At 41.3% G+C, this 16,785-nt stretch overlaps 1 protein-coding gene across 7 annotated transcripts in view; it reads right to left on the bottom strand.

Moving 5' to 3' along the window:
- pde4ca (phosphodiesterase 4C, cAMP-specific a) overlaps positions 1-16,785 on the bottom strand; it is a 52,440-nt gene that overhangs the window by 8,228 nt on the left and 27,427 nt on the right. For 5 of the 7 annotated variants that reach the window (XM_005920638.2, XM_042219975.1, XM_005920641.2 and 2 more), the window contains 6 exons: positions 2,989-3,180; positions 2,200-2,244; positions 1,665-1,701; positions 952-1,025; positions 801-853; positions 265-377 (listed from right to left, as the gene is read on the bottom strand). In XM_005920638.2, coding sequence (XP_005920700.1) covers positions 265-377; positions 801-853; positions 952-1,025; positions 1,665-1,701; positions 2,200-2,244; positions 2,989-3,180 — 514 coding nt within the window. The remainder of the gene's footprint in view (positions 1-264; positions 378-800; positions 854-951; positions 1,026-1,664; positions 1,702-2,199; positions 2,245-2,988; positions 3,181-16,785) is intronic. The other 2 variants (XM_042219976.1, XM_042219977.1) reach the window with 1 other exon arrangement.

Below are 16,785 nucleotides of genomic sequence, written 5' to 3'. Positions count from 1 at the left end.
TGCAATTAGAGCAGGACCAGAGGACCCTGTCTTCAAAACTTCATCTCTCTGACCCTCATACGTCTTTTAAGCAACTACAGCAGATGTTTATGCTCCCAACCTTGCACTTAATCCATTTTCTACAACTGCAAGATTCACTCGTGTGTGTGTGTGTGTGAAATGTCCAAAAGAGCAACAAACTTTCATCCAGTCTTTCAGTTGCCTAAATTACCAGCTTCTAACTTAGCAGGCTGTTGGTAGTGTGTTAGTGTTTTGTTAAAGTACCTTGTTGGAAGCCATCTCACTGACAGAGTGTCGGGTTTTCAGCGTCTCTAGTTGCTCCAGACACCAGTCCAGCTCATCTAGAGTCTCTATGGCCAGCTGCTGGTGAGGCTCCTCTGTATGTATATCACACACATATATATATATATTAAATTTCATCAGGGAGGAAATGTTAATGGTATTTCCCTCTCAAATATTGAGCTGCATTTTGTTTCATAGTAATTGTATCCATGGGATGAGGATACAAGTGACTTACAATAAGCATTAAAAAAAATCATCATTACAGGCACATGGCTGGAATACTTGCCCACCACTGGATTTCATGTGTTGTTGAACAACATTCGCTTACTAATTAAACAGCTGTGATGTGTTTCCAGTAACCCAGATTTCCCAATTCCCAATCGTGTTAATATCCTTGCCATCTGTGTGTGTTTGTGTGTGTGTGTGTATGTGTTTTTTGTTTGTTTGTTTGTTTGTTTTTTAACCAGTGTGTATTTTGGGCTAATAAGTAAATATCTCATTCCAAAGCCGCTACCAACCTGCGAGGCTGGTCTTGCACATGGATGGTGGGTTGCTGCCTGAAGATCGTGTTCTGTAGACAGAGACCATCCAAAGTGAACATATTAAAGACACAAGTCAGGTGTGGTGGTGAAAGAGCAAAAAGACTTAGGAAGTCTCCAAAACGCCTACTTGCTGGCCGTGCGATCTTGCTGGCCGGTTATGACGGCAAAGTTACTTCGGACCGTCCTCAGGCTGGCGAGGACCTACGAGAGGAACAAAGGAGTGAATGTACGAGTTCATCAAATGACGCATTTGTAATGTGATGAAGTGTAGCTTTAAATGCTCATAAAAGCTTCCACTTTCATTGAACAAGAGCTTCTCAACACAAATCACTGACTATCATTTGATACTGTGGCTCTCCACTCTTGGCAGATGTGCTACCCAAAGGCATCCCCCACTCCCTTTCTGATGTTTTCATAGCATCACTGACACTCCTCTAGGTCACGTCTGCCACTGCATCTGTCACCAAACACTGACTCAGCATGAGGAGAAAGCCCACAGAGTATCAGATGTCCAGACTTGATCCATGCATGAGCCTTATCTGCCACCATGCATATCTTAAACAGCATGATCCAGCAGTATTGGATTCTCAGCTCCTTTCACTGTGTAAAGTGAGCACAGGAGTGACGCACATCCCACGCAAGAGCTAGGCAACACCAGCGGGATGCTGATCCTGTCGCAGGGCCAACATGATCCTGAGGGGATGTTCCGGTAGAGCACTAAAACCCAGTCTCATACCATCTGGAGGCTGTTTTTTTTTTCTTAATTTGTCCATCTGCCAAATTTTCAAATAACACAATAAGTAAAACAGGCTGACTGGAAAAAGATTTCAGAGGACTCACCTGTGCAAACGGTGTGACTATCATGTCTTCTGTATGTCTGCAGAAAAGACACACAAGAGGAAAAAAGCATGAAAAAACACAAAATACTGAGAAGCTCAACTATAAATCCCTAAACTGTGATACCAAAAAGTGATAAAAAGAAACCTTCCTCGTATCTATTATAGTTTATTTTAATTTATTAAAGACATGCACTGCTTCTAGTGAGGCCGGTGAGGAAACAGTCGGGGTGAGGTGGAAAGGGTGGGCGACACGTTATGAACAGTTAAATATGAGTAAAAAAAACCCCAAAAGTGTGTTATTATACTTGACTCCGCTCTGATTAAGCATCGCATGCAAGAACAAACAAAACAGAACGGGGTGTTTTAGAGAGCCTGACAGGGGTCACAAGAGAGGTTTTTGATATTTAGTCATCGGGAGAAAGGAGGGAAATGATCATGAAGCCATCCAGAGGGAATGCAGAAGAGGCCTTCAGGGAACAGAGCCAGTGTGGGTTTATTTTCGCCCTAATTTATTTTGTTTATCATGTTCTTCTCACCGAGATGACAACCAGTTGACTTCCCAATGCTTCAAGCTTTCTTCCCTTTAAAAACAGATAGGCAAGAGGTTGAAGAAATCTGTGACTGCTTCAATTACAAAACTGAAGGTTTTCTTTCTTTCTTTCTTTTTTTTTAGATAGCATGAAATCTATAATGTCTTGCTTGGGGATGTAACTGAGACACACAGAAAAACAAACAAAATATTCCTTTCTTTAGAATCCCAGTGGAATAGATTTGACATTCAAGCACTTTGTGATGGGAAAACAGCTGCAAGCAATACATAGCATGTCCTAATAAAGTATTTGAGAAAGCTCAGTCTTCTCAAGGTGGACCTTTCTTAACAGTCCTCCTCACCCTATGAAAAACAAGTAAAAAAGTTAAACTGCGTGACAATTTGGCTTCAGAACTCAAACTGCAAACAGGTAAGGGAGCCAGCATGTAAATCGAGGCACAAAACTGCTTCTCCAGCCCGGAAACCTCTGAGCTCAAACAGATAGAGAAGAACAGAAAAGCAGAAATGCAAATATGATCCATGTGATCCTAGTGGTATTCCTTTAGGATAAAAAGCACAGCATCAGGAATGGCTGTTGATACTTTGAAAACTTTTACCCGTGTTTTTCAGATGTAAAAAGCTCTTTTTTACTTTTAGAGAACTTGATATCAACAGATTACTACATGTAAAGCAACAAGATTCCTAGGCGGGGCATTGGATTTATCCAAAGGGTTTGTTTTAGGCCCCTCTCAATACATAGAGACAGAGGATTAACAGTTTCAACTGGTGGACTTACAGGTCACTGGCAGTGGAGGAGTTTCTGGAGGGACCTTTGGGTGAAAGGTCAAAGTCGGAGTCAGAGCGGTAGAGGAAAGATTCCCTCCGCTGGCTGTGAGGGAAATTGGTCGGTCGGGCCAGACCGGAGTTAGGGCTGGCCTGAGGGTCCAGTGGGCTGCGTCCCACAGACAATCCATTCTCCACATCAAAACTAAGAAGACATAAATGCAAAGAGAATTTATTAAGGTTAGATGGCTTAAGAGGCTATTTAGGAATTTACCAGCTTGTAGATTTGATCAGGAAAGGAAATAGAAGAAACTGTCCATGCTTCCTGGAAAGCTTGTTTTTCCATTCTTAGACACACAGTGCCATAAAATATCTCCCACAGAATATCTGCAATGTGTGCATTTATGTGTACAATAGCTGGTGTGTATGAATATATCCCTGAGTCTGTCACACAAATACAGTTCAGCACTTTGTGACTGTTTGCAGCATCAGACAGGAGCAACCGAAAACCAGCTGTCAACAGCGTTATTGGAAATACACCGAGTGGCTGGTCAAGTGGGTCAGCATGCACTGAGGTGAGAAAACAAGCTCCATTAAGAGCTGCAGGCAGTATAAATGCAACAGCCATAAAATAAAAAGAATAAGGGAGAATAAATGTGGGAATAAGCATTTCCCTTCAGACCAAACTGACAGACAAACTTTTTACAAAATTCCAGTTACAAGTTAACCAGACTGCTGCTCCTCTGGTGCCAATAACATGGACACAGTTACTAAAAGATGGAATATTCATACCTAAAACATCGCTACAGACCTTATAAAGACTTCTATCACACAAGCTTTCAATCTGATATTGTCCTTTCTTGAAAAGGAAATAGTGTAACATAGAAGTAAAAAAACCCTCAAAATTCAAATTTAGAAGGGTGACAAAAAAAGGATAAGACATTGTGATATATATGAGCTCAGCTCACAGCTCAGGAAGTAAGCTAAAATCAGCACCACAATTCAAGCCGAGCAACAATGGTGGATAAGAAAACACATCCAAGTCAGACTGAGACCAAAATGAGGAGGTGATGAGATCCAAAGAGGAAGAATAGCTCTCAGCACTGGTGGCTGCATGCAATGCTATAGCTGATTTATAAATAGGATAACTAACCGCTAAAATCCATTAAGTGTGTTATTAGAGTGATCCAAAAAAGAGCAGCTGATTGGCAGGATGGACCCATTTTTCATTATTAATATATTTAACATTAAAAGATAGTATAGCATTTGAAACAGCGAATCAAGCGAAACCTGAGGCTGTCAGGCAACCAGCCTGGACGTACTTGAACTCCACAGCTACACAATCATCATGCAGAGAAACAGTAAAGGCATGAAATGTGTTTAGATAATGTGATGCTCTCGTGATACAAGTATGTGTATGTGTCCGCGTGCGCGCGTGTACATACAGATGAATCCCGACTGTGAGCGAACAGCAGAGATAAAAATAGCAGCACAGTACTGACGTGGGTTACACGAGAGAGGCGAGTCTAAAAATAGCACAGCGTCAGGTGAAGAGGAGTTCCTCCTGAAAAACACCGTCTGACTACAGAGGAAAACAACAAACGAAGGCACGGCAAGGTCCTTCTTCACAGTCTAGGCATGTTTCTCCTGTGATCTACATTTCTACTTTCCCACAGCGTTGCTCTGAGCCTTGGAGACTTTCGGCCAGCAGCTCCGTTTGGCAACGCATCTCCTTTTGCTAAACAGCGTGAGGAGCTCCAGAATAGAAATCCACACTTTAGTAAAACAACCATTAGCAGAACATGAAGGATTTTGCAAGGGCAGATGCTGAGACACACTTGATCCCTTTCAAATAAACAGAACGGGGAAACCAATATTTCAAAATAAAAATCTCATGGCGTAGGTATGGGTTCCAAAGTGTTAGAGAATAATAACACACAAACCCAAAATGTCAGTGATACAATTACCACAAAATCAGATTCTTGTGCAGCTGTGTGGGGTCTAGAGTGTAACAAAATGCACACATTGAAAGACGTTAACAACTGCCATGTCGCATATATACTCACTGTACACTGTGTTGCATACAGCAGTTGATGCTCGGTTTAAATGTTCGACTTCAAAGTGACCATGGCTACACGCCTACCTGCACCAAGTTGTTGCCATTCAACTGGCAGATGTTTCCATTAACAAACAGTTGAAGAGGTGTAGCTAACAAAGTCGGAGGTCAGTGAGTGCACAGTATAGAAGGTGGGGAGTAATAATGTGTTTTTCACATGGTCAACAGTTTTTGACATTTGACACAACCTGAGCAAAACCACAACTATCTGCTGGCTCCATGAATGACTACCTTTTACTCCAATCCATGAGCGATTGACCAACTTTGGCATTTGCAGAGTTGTGCTGCTACAATCCAGCCTTTACAGTTGCATGAAAACACTGCATTCATTCCTCTCTTGCTGCGTTCTGCAGTACTCTCCCCCCCAAGACGTTGGTGTGTTACTGGCTATTACATAACAGCAGAAGCTGATTTCCATGTGACAGATTCAGACACACTGACTGCATCACAGAAGAAAGTGCGAGTGACTAAAATGTCAGACACAGTACAGTGGGACTGTGCCAGCGTGGCTGCTAGAGTGAGCGTGCACGAATGACAGACAGGATGTGTGTGCAAGGGGTAAAAAAAAATCATAATTTTATGTGTAAATAATACAAACAATGAGTCCCAATGATGTACGCCTACAATGTGTGTATTTTAATCTCAAATTACTGAGGTGAGGAGATGGTCACGCTCTCCTCACCTTTTCATGTTTCCAGTTTAACCCATCTCTCTCATCGTATCTCTGTATTAATGCTGCTTCCTCGCGTGCTCTGATTATGAATCTGTTTGTATTTCCACACGTCTCTGTCTGTGCAGCTAAATTTAACCTCCGTTCGCATGTGAATCCAGAAAGGCAACACTGCAGCTAAAAATAACCTTCAGGTAGAATTCAGAGCCCTCCTCTCTCTCTTTCGCTCTCTGTTTGTCATCTCCGCCTCACAGAGCAGCAGATTCTTCCCTCCATTCATGAATATTTATGGAGGAGTTTCTATTTGAAGCTGATACCGAGCTAAAATTAGACCGCGGATCAAAATACCGCCTACGCCATTCCCCCACTGCTTTTTTTTTTTTTCGCTTCCAGTTTTTTTCTCTTTATCTCTCGCTGAGCTGTTGTGAGCCCAGTGCAGGAAAGGGAATCCTGACTCACTCGTGACACTTCACTGCTCACCTAGTACTCCAGCACCCCAGCAGACAAAACACGTAGTATTTTTGCATTGTGAAATCACAATCTTCTAGTTGTGGTTCATACAGTTTTATAACAAATCCTTTAATTTATGTGGCAAAAAAGAAAAAAAAAGGGGGGGGGGGAAGTAGCTGTTACCATGGAAACAAGCGATGGAGATCTAAATAGGTGATAAAGTAAAACAATAACTCAAAAACACATGCTATTTTTGAAAAAAATAGTTGTTGTTGAGGCTGTTAAGTTGTGAGTTATGGAGTTTATAATTTTCTAAACAGCTGAATTGCGATATTCTATATTCAGAAAAAATGAAAAAAGCAGTTTACAGTTTTTCCCGTAATGTCGTTTCACAGTAAGAACAGTGCAACCAGAATATTCCAGTATTTTCTGCACACCTCCAATGTGCACAATCTTTAACTATACAGTTAACAAAATGTGCATTAACTCTGTCAGCTGAGGCATTCTGTAGTCCTAAGAGGTCAAAGGTCAAGGTTCAAGCTCAGTGTGCGCATCGTCTGAACAGGAAGCTCCCACAGAAGCTCTGTGGCTGGTTGGTCTTCAAAAATGACTCCTCCATTGTCTTTTTGTTTTTCACAACTGGCACCCACCCACCCGCCTGCCCACCTCTCCTCCTTCTCCGGCACCCTTCCCACTCTCCACTCTTCTCTGCTCCAAGAATAAAAAAAAGGGATTTTTAAAAAATATCCCTGTTAGTGTGGGAAGGTGTTAATTATAGTCCCGATAAAACTGGTGATGAGTGATAGCTAACGTGTATTTTAGGTTCTTCCTGCCGAATTAAAATAATCTATTCATTCTCTCTGAGGACAGAGTCCCTCTGCTGGGCCTTAGTGAAACTGCTACAGCCAGTCAATGTTCATGTCTGAACAGAGAAAACTACGGCATGTTATTCATTTAATAATTTATTATTCAGATATTTGTATCGTTGTAGCTTTAGCACAGACAAAACATGCATTCTGACGATTTTGGGGTGAGTCTTTGAACTTGCACATTGTATGCATTGTAAAATAATGAGGTAGAGACGAAGTTTTCTGCAGATAAATCAAATTAATCACTGAACAAAAACCCGAGCTACTTTTGTTCTTAATTATTGCCACGCTGTAAAAAAAAAAACCCTGACTGAAAAGTTTTTCTACGTGCAGAGACGGTGAAAATAAAATCTCATATAAAAGCTAAAAAGCCAGCTGAAATGCGTAATGTGCCACCTGTTGGAGATTGGATATGGTTAAATAGAACCATCCTAATTTGGCATCTGCATTCGCACACCAAGCTTCAAAGGTGGACATGAATGCACATGCACTCACACACTTAATTACTTCTCTTGTCTAAAGACCAATTAGAGCCAGCATTCCTGGACAAGGCAAAGACTTTTAGTTTAAAAAAAAAAAAGAAAAAGGTGTAAAGAGAGAGGTGTTACCATGTTTGTTATTTAAGTGGTTGGCTGGTAAAAAGTGTGATTGATGGCAACCTGTCAGTGGCCCTGATACTTGACACCCCGCCTGCGTCACCGCCTGTCATGGCAACGTCAATCCCATCTGGGGAGCATTAAAATACAGGAGCAACGGCGAGCGAGAGAGGGAGAAAGCAAGGGCGAGATAGGCCTGTAAACCAGGGCAAGCTGTCATCTGAACCTTCATTCATCACTCCCAGGCCTTTGCTGTGACACAGCCAGAGGTAGAATTAGTTGCACCAAAGCCGAGCTGCGCGACGAACTGGGACGTTTATTCAAACGCTGTTTAAACTGATGCACAGAGCATTCGCTTCATGCAAGAGAAAATCGTGCTTTTGTAAAACTTGGGAGATAATCTGAAATGATTTCTAGTATGCGACAATGTGTCAGTGTGAAACAAAAGCAACAATGCTGTGAAATTATTACAGCACAAGAGGCACGAGAGACATTCTCCGCCCGGCTTGAGTGAGACCACAAAGTTCACACCAGCAACTAAGAGTCCACACGCTGTAGCTCAGCACACAGAACAATGGGAACAAAGGGAGAACAGATGTGGTAAAAGTGGTCACAGTAGAAATCCACAGAGGTGATTTTGAGTATGAATCAAAATCACCCAGAGGTGATTTTGATTCATACTCAGACCCAGAGGTGAATCAGCTCTATTTATCCCAGAGCACAAAGTCATCAGTTTGTGCTCTGGGATAAATGTTGGTTTTGTGTGGCCCTTCACACACACAGCCAGGACCACCCTGTTGTTTGTCTTGCGCGTCTTCTTCTTCTATTCTGTAACATCACGTTACTGAATCTGGCCGTGAAGAAACCCGATGGAGGTGGTATGTGTTTACATGTCGACAGTGTAGCTAGATTAATTCACAATTGCCTTATCTTTTTCCCAGAGCACCAGCTGCAATCCATCTCTGAAAGTACACTTATATTTTCATTGGTTTCTTGCATCTTCTAAATATTTTCTAAAAGCAATGTCATGATTATTTTATAAATCTGATTATGTTATACACTGTGGGTGGCTTAAATGAAGTATGGTAAAACAACACGTCTCATGGAAAATGTTTCCTTTTTCCATGAGTACATCTTATCAATTTACCTTCTCAACCATGCTCTGGAATATGGCGCAGTTAAAGTAGTGTGTTTGAACATCATGCAAGGACATTTGCCTTGAATTGAAGATGATAAAAAATTCTAAGCATCCAAGAAAATCCACCAATGGCTCAAAAAGAAAAGGGGGTCATGGAGAGGACTGGACTTAAATGCTGCGAAATGTGGATTTCAAACAGAAAAAACAAACAAAGAAAAACTTTTTGATTTGTCAGATCACTAAATGAATGTTGCATGAAAGAGTGGTGAAATAAATATCAGACACAGGTCTGACAAATTATGCAAAAAACCTACAGGAAGTAAGTTATTTATATCTCAGTTGGCCCAAAATAAGCTTCTGAGGCTATGGGTACATTTTCTACAGGAGAACACTAAATCTATTGAGATTTTGATATTGACTGAAAAAAGCGTGTGTTGTTTCACAGAGGATCAAATGTTCCTCATTTCACATGAATGTGTAATAAAGGCACTCACAACAGATTTAAGGAAAGAAACTTATCGGTTGTCTTGTCTGTCATGTCACTGACAACTGACTTGTGGACCATTAACCCAAAAAGGGAACAGCCTTCTGACAATTAGCCTAGCTAAACTTAGCTTAGCATGAAAACAAACAAAACGAGCATTTAATCTCATTCGAGGCTCTGTGCTGGACTCATGTTTTAGTTAATAGGACATGTTTATTAGTGAGTTTTACAGGAGCTTATAAGTAGATTTTGTGCCCCTTACACAAAGCAAAGTTAGCTTCTGAGCTAACGTTCAACAACAAAGCAAACGTGTATTTCTCAAAAAGCCAAATTAGCATTTAGCTGAATAAGCTAAATATGTAAGAATGTTGTTCCTGAATAATCCTCCTAAATCCTCCTAAAACACACACACAGAGCAGTTTTGCTATATACACTGTAGATCTTTCTAAAACCATACAGCAAAGCAGCACAGACATAAACCGGACTGCAGCTGTGACTGCTTAAGAAAGTAGTTGTGAATAGCAACACAAACAATAACCTTTTAGCTATTTTCACACTTTACAGCCAACAAAAACAGGCCCAGCAGGTCAGCCTCTGAGTGACAGAGGAGAGCTAATTATAGACATTGTGCATTGGTAATACAGATGTCTAACCACTGTTCAGAATGAAGTGAACCAGTAAAAACTGGTTTTAAAAGTGTGTAATCCAATGTAGAAGACACACAACAAAGACAGGGACTCAGAATCATTTGCCTTATCTTATAATTGCCTTAAAAAATGAAGACCCAACCTATACTTAGATTATTACCTGCTGAATAACTAACATTTGGCTTAGAAGAGGTAAACTTACAATTTCCTAGATGACGTAAAAGCTTTTGTACAGACATACTGTAAGAAGTTACTATTCTAGTTAAGGAAGACTTCACGTTTAATGTGATTAACTATTAACCTAAAACAATGCATGATTTCTAAAGAGGCAATCCTAGATAGTCCTATAGAGGAATATATCTGTTAACACTAAAATTAACAATTACCATCAGCTAATTTCAAGCAACAAAAGGGTTTGGAAGTCAGTATCGGTAAGTAAATAGTTAGGATGTTTTTAGATTATTCTTGTTATGTCTGTAAGGAAAATCTGAACAGTTCTTGCAGGCAAGGAAAAATTTTTGGAAGGTGACTATCTAGTAGTCTATCTAGTATCATAACTCACTTAGCTGCAACCTTATTTTCTGGTCCAGTACTGATTGCTCGGAAATGACTGTGTGCAAAGTCTGGAAGGATGGATTCCCTCCTCACTACGGTCAAGGTGAATAACTAACAGGATTTATACATATATCACACTCATGCAGTATTACATTACATTTGTCAAACAGCATTTATTTAACTTAGAGAAAATGAGTGTCAGAGGTAAAACACTGCAGGTTCCTCAGGACTTTCCCTCTGATGGCTTCAGTCACCCAGCTGTCTTCCCCCAATTTTTTTCTTCCTTTGAAAAACAACATAAAGTCTAGATGTGGAGCTCTGATACCGTTTACAATGTGAAATGACTGCCGAGGACAATCTTGCTGTCAGTCATCAGTTAGCTGATACAGTGTAGGCAGTGGTGAGATGTCACAATCAGAGGTGCTGTGGAAGAAGGAAATACTCGTTTTTCCAACATATGGTTTTAAGTTACACTTACACAAGCGCTATCAGCTGCAAGAATTCCAACAATTTCAGTGCAGCCAAATTGCCCAGATATTTTTATTTGCATATTTTGTGCCTAATCTATGAAATTGAACTTGCATAAGGAATCTGTCACTGCAAACACATTCCATTTTCTTCAAATGTTCCTCTTTGCCTTTCCTTGAATGAACCCTGAAAGAGAAACTCGCTGTTAGAGCGACAAGCTGTAGAATGATGTGTGGATATCTTGCTGGCAAAAGATAGATATGTAGCTGACCTCTATTTCACTGCGAACTGTTGCTTAAATTGCAAGTGAACAGTGGGTCATACACATACATAAAGGACTCCTTGCATGGGAAAACCTCTAACTTCAACTCCTGATTTTAAATAATAAATAAATCAGTATTTCCATGCAGTTAAAAGCCACTTCAATGCAAGTCCACCTCATGGTATTAACTTGAGGTGGAAGAGGAGGTAGAGGTGGTCAACAAGTACAAGTACCTCGGGCTGTGGGTGGACAACAAACTGGACTGGTCATGCAACACAGAGCACCTGTATAAAAAAGCCCAAAGCTGACTGCACTTCCTCAGGAGGCTGAGGTCTTTTAACATCTGCAGGAAGCTCCTGAGGATGTTTTACCAGTCAGTGGTTGCTGGAGTACTTTTCTATGCTGTGGTGTGCTGGGGGAGCAGCACAGCAAAGAAGGACTCATCCAGGCTGGAAAAACTGATCAGGAAGGCTGGCTCTGTGGTCGGCATGAAGCTGGACACTCTGGTGACAGTGGCAGAGAAAAGGACACTAAAATTGCTGGACATTATGGACAATGCTGGGCATCCTCTGCACACGGCCATAAACAACCAGAGGAGTCTGTTCAGTGACAGGTTGCTTCTCCCAAAGACAAGAACTAACAGACTTAAAAACTCCTTTGTCCCACACGCCATCAAACTGTTTAACTCCTCTCTGGAGGGGAGAGGGAGGGGAAACAGGAGGACAAAGGAGGGGGGAACAACTAAGCTGTAGTGCAATACTTTTTGTTAATATCCAACATTGCAATAGACTTCAATACTTGAAATGTGCAATTCCCTTGTAATCTTATTCCTATTTATTCCATTTATCCCTTTTGTATACTCTTTATTTATATATGTCTCTGTATTTATATATGTGTATATATGGTATTCTGCACACATTCTGTAACTTCTGTCGGTGCTGTGCTATTTGGAAACCGAATTTCCCAGAGGAACCCACCCGAGGGATTAATAAAGTTTTATCTAATCTCTAATCTAACTTCAACCAAATTTCATTTAATGAGGAAAAGTCTAAAAACCACTGCTGTGGCCATCGCTCCTCTAAATAACAAACTTGACAGCAAAGACCAGTGATAGGAGCACCTCAAAAGGAAAAAATACTATTAATCAAGCCAAGCATTGGAAACAAACAGTTTTAAGTGAGGCAACAAAGGGTTAAATTCCAGCTTTACTCATAGACGTAATTGTTTCCACATTAAAATGATTCATTAAAACAACAACAACAAGCAATATTGCTAACAACAAACCTCAGACCAGAGGAGGGTGAAAACAACCGTCAGGGACGACTCACAGCTCATTTGAATGTCGAATGTCACAAATGTAGGATGACATCAAGCGACCTACAAACTGAAAATGGCAGCCGGGGTGAAATGCAGGGGGCAGGTCTGGAGTTGCACAAACAAGAAAGGAGGAAAGAAGATCCAGCCTAAGGTTTGCAAAAGACTGTAGGGGACTCGTTTACCCGGAAGGACCTAACCTGGTCGCGTAATTGTTAGACAGAGAGGCCCGGAGAGGCCTACAAGCCACACAATCAGTACAGGGCTGCATGGATGTGCATCCACGGTCTCTGCAGTGTCAGCAGACTTCTGGATAAAAATATAAAAATAAGGTACTTAAAAATATCATCATTAGTTTGTAAATTCTGAACGTATTTTAATAACCAACAAATCACTCAGTTTGTTAACACAACAAAATAGGTATGCACACGGGTGTTCACTGCTCGTAGACTTAAATTACACCTTTCTTGGCTGCTACTTCAAAGCACATTGTGCGCTGTCTGTCCTGCGTGCTGCACAACAACATTGAATATTTAGTATTTACTGCTGTTTACACTTAGCTAGATTAATGCGATGGCGTTGTGTTTAGTATGTTGCTTTGGGGGTTTTTTTTGCTTGTTTTCTATTCTTCTTTTCTCAACAGGTGATCCAGGAGATTTTTTTTCTCCCCCCCTTTCTCACTGTCCCTCTCCCCTTCTGTTTTTCTTTTCCTTCCTCTTTCTTTCTCCCTTTCCTATCCCTCACTCATGTCTGTCCCGTCTGTAACATCTGAAAATAAAATATAATAAATAATAAAAACAAAGGTCGATCAAATGGACCAATACAGCAATGCCACGATGATCCATTTGGCAAAGTAAATCCATTGGGTATCCTTGTTGGTCTTCAGACAACAATTCTGATGGCTAAAGAACCAAATGGGACAGGCGAAAAGAAAAAAGAAAAAAAAAAAACACAACAAAATACACCTCTCAGTTTTTTGTGTATTTTGAAGGTGTTTTTTTGGAGACCTGGAATGTAAATGTTCCTGTCTCTAAAGCACTTTGGGTATAATTATAAGCTGTAAATAAAATAGACAAGACAGTAAAGACAAAAAACTTTACGCTTCTTCTTTTCCAATAAAAATAATTTATTCAACACAAGTCAGTGGGCTACATACTAATGTATTGCCCACATTTTCATGCCTGTATCAAGCAACCTGATTCCTCTTTATGAAGAAAATGACACAATTTCAGAACCCTGTGTGGTTTTCATGCTTTGTAACAAACTGAAGTGCACATACAGGCCATCCATCCATCCATCCACCCATCCATCTTCATCCGCTTTATCCGGGGCCGGCCGTGGGGGGAGCAGCCTAAGCAGAGAAGCCCAGACCTCCCTCTCCCCAGCCACCTCCTCTAGCTTAACCAGGAGAACACCAAGGCGTTCCCAGGCCAGCCGAGAGATATAATCTAGCCCTGGCGGACTGATCCCCGGCTGCCAAGACACATACAGGCCACATCTTTAAATATAAGTAACCTTTGCATGATGAATCTTCCTGTGAGGTCATCACCGGCTACTGAAACGAAGTAGTCTGCAACTCACGTGCCCATTTAAAAACACAGGTAAGAGAGCGGTTTCACAGCCATGCTCGTCTGTGCGCCTCGGGCCTGCAACCCATCAGCGGACCTGCTGCCTCCGTCTGAGACAGATGGTCCATGTCGCTTCACTCCCCCGTGGGCCACACCATCACTAGGAAGCGTTGATGAATTAAGAAATGCTTTGGAAAGACTTTCAGGAGACATTTATTACGACAAAGTGGCTTTTGGCTGAGAAACCTCCTCTACTTCGCCAGGACCTGTGAGAGTTATGAAGCGTAGCGGGCACAAGATGAGTTAATCACTTCTGCAAATGAGCGCGGCGACTGAAAGCTTGGATTCATTTATCAAGCCCGCAGTGACCTGGCAAAGTCAGATAATATTTGACCCCGGCACAAGTGTTGTGCGATTATCTCAAAGACAAGAGTTTGTGCACGTAAATGAAGCAGTAACAAGAAACATCTATCTAGAAACTACTTAACAGGAGTTGGCATCTAAAGCGTTAGAGTGGATCCAACATTCACACTTAGAGACGTTGATAAATTAGGCAGATGGAGATTTCTCTTTCCTCCTCCTCTCCTCCCAGGATGAACTGACAGGGGAGAGTGTTGGGTTTCTAAAAACGCACGTCTAAAGCTCAGCTTTACTGCCAAAACTGTCAGCATTGTAACGCACTTAATTTATATTAAATTACCCTGAGCATAACTCCCAAACACCTAACAAAGCCCACACTTGTATTTGCCATCAGTGGTTTATTTAGAAATAATCTTTAGGATTTTTCCATCCCTTCCATCACTGTCAAACCTGCATGATATTCCGTGTCACTGTTAATTTTGCGCGCAGCCCTCTGCTGACACGGCTGAGGTAAACTAGATCAACAGCCTGTGGACACACAGCTGCCTGCAAATGGGCTCGAGAGAGGGGGAGAAGAGAAACGGCTCGAATCGATGGAGCTAATCACCCAGCTTTTAATTTTCGACCCGACAACAAGAGCGGGCTCTGTGATTTGTTATGCAGAAAATAACAACGTAAACCTTTTACCCACGAGAGGTACAAAGAAAAAGAGCCATAAACGTCCTGCTGAGGACGATTAACTTTGCAGGTATTACCGCTGGCCAGTTTAAAAGTTTGCTTTTAAAGTTTGCTGTGAGGGATTCACCCTGAGATCACCATGAATGTAAAAATGTACAAACTGTGACCCACTGCAATAGAATTACCACCATCATCTATTTTTCCATAATAAGGGATGAAGTCAAACCACTTTTGCCGACTCAGAAATATTGTTACCATGCCATACAATGCAACTACAGTTACCACAGTGTTGCATTTATTTTTACTATAGCTTGACTTGCATGCGAGCTCCAAAACTGTTTGGCTTTAAGTTTGACTAGGGAGTAAAAGTGAAGCTCCCAGCTGGGCCCCAGCATGCTGAAAGGTTGAAGATGAAATTCTGTATTATTAAAATAGTTTGTTGCTGTCTTTGTCTGCCAGTTTTTATATTTGGTCTTATTATTTTTATAAATCCACCCAATTCTTCCATCTTTTTCCACTTCAACTCAGGGTCAGCGTGGGGCTGGAGCCTATCTCAGCTATCACAGAGCAAGAGGCGCAGTACTCTCTGGACATGTCGTCGATCTGTTGCAGGGCTAACAAAGAGGGACAGACAACCACTCACACCTACAGCCACTTTGGAATCACCAGTTAAGCTAACATGGAAGTTCTGGACCGTGGGAGGAAGCCAGCCAGGCGGATTCAAACACAGGACCTTCTTGATGTGAGGTGTTGGTGCTAACCATTACAGCTATTGTGGCCCCCTCTCCAAAATCATGCTGTTCTCAGCAAAATAGAAGCAAATATAATTAAATTAGATGTGCCTAACAGGCTATTTTAATACCTTAAGGCGAATATTACTTCCACAACATTCAAATTAAAAAAGCTTTACACGCCGATGAGCTGCGACTGTCCCATGAATTGCGTGGGAATTTCTCTATCCACGTTTCAGCAAAGTTTAAAACAGTTGAAAGGAGAAACCAGTAACCACCACCGGACGCAAAAATATCGTCAGCACTCACCCACCAACTTAAAGAAAATAGCATGGCATGCATAAAAGCACCAACCCTTCTATCTGCTGCGCTCACAGACATGTAAAAACATGCATAACCTCAGCACATATCCATCTAAATCGAAGGCCTACTTTCATGTTTTCTTCTGCAGTTAAGTGAGATAATTGGCCTTTAAATCACGCACTGTGGCCACATGAGACGCTCTAAGTTTGGTGTCTGATGTCAAACGCTGCAGATTTATATCCTTCCTCCCCATGCAGGTTTAATTTGTCAGTTCATCTCATGCCTATGTGGGGATCTACTCATGCATGACTATATTTTATAGACAAAAGGAGCCGAGGCTGACATCAGAGTGTCTGCACTGGCTCCATAGATATCAGCTGTGATCTACTTTATGTGGACTGGCTAAGAAATAACAAAAGGGAGGATAAAAAAAAGAGGGGAGGTATGAAAAAAGATATAAAGAGCATAAAAATGGTTTATACTACCGATTATAAAATAAATGCATATGCTTCATAAGGCTGTCTCTGATAATCTCATGTGTTTCTAATCTGCTTGGACTTCCTGTAACAAATTACTGAAAGAAAACAGGCCATTTATTGGA

Source organism: Haplochromis burtoni, unplaced genomic scaffold (genome assembly GCF_018398535.1).
Source record: "Haplochromis burtoni strain Fernald_Lab_line unplaced genomic scaffold, NCSU_Asbu1 Contig_41, whole genome shotgun sequence".
Taxonomy (NCBI): domain Eukaryota; kingdom Metazoa; phylum Chordata; class Actinopteri; order Cichliformes; family Cichlidae; genus Haplochromis; species Haplochromis burtoni.
This window is presented reverse-complemented; position numbering and strand designations above follow the sequence as displayed.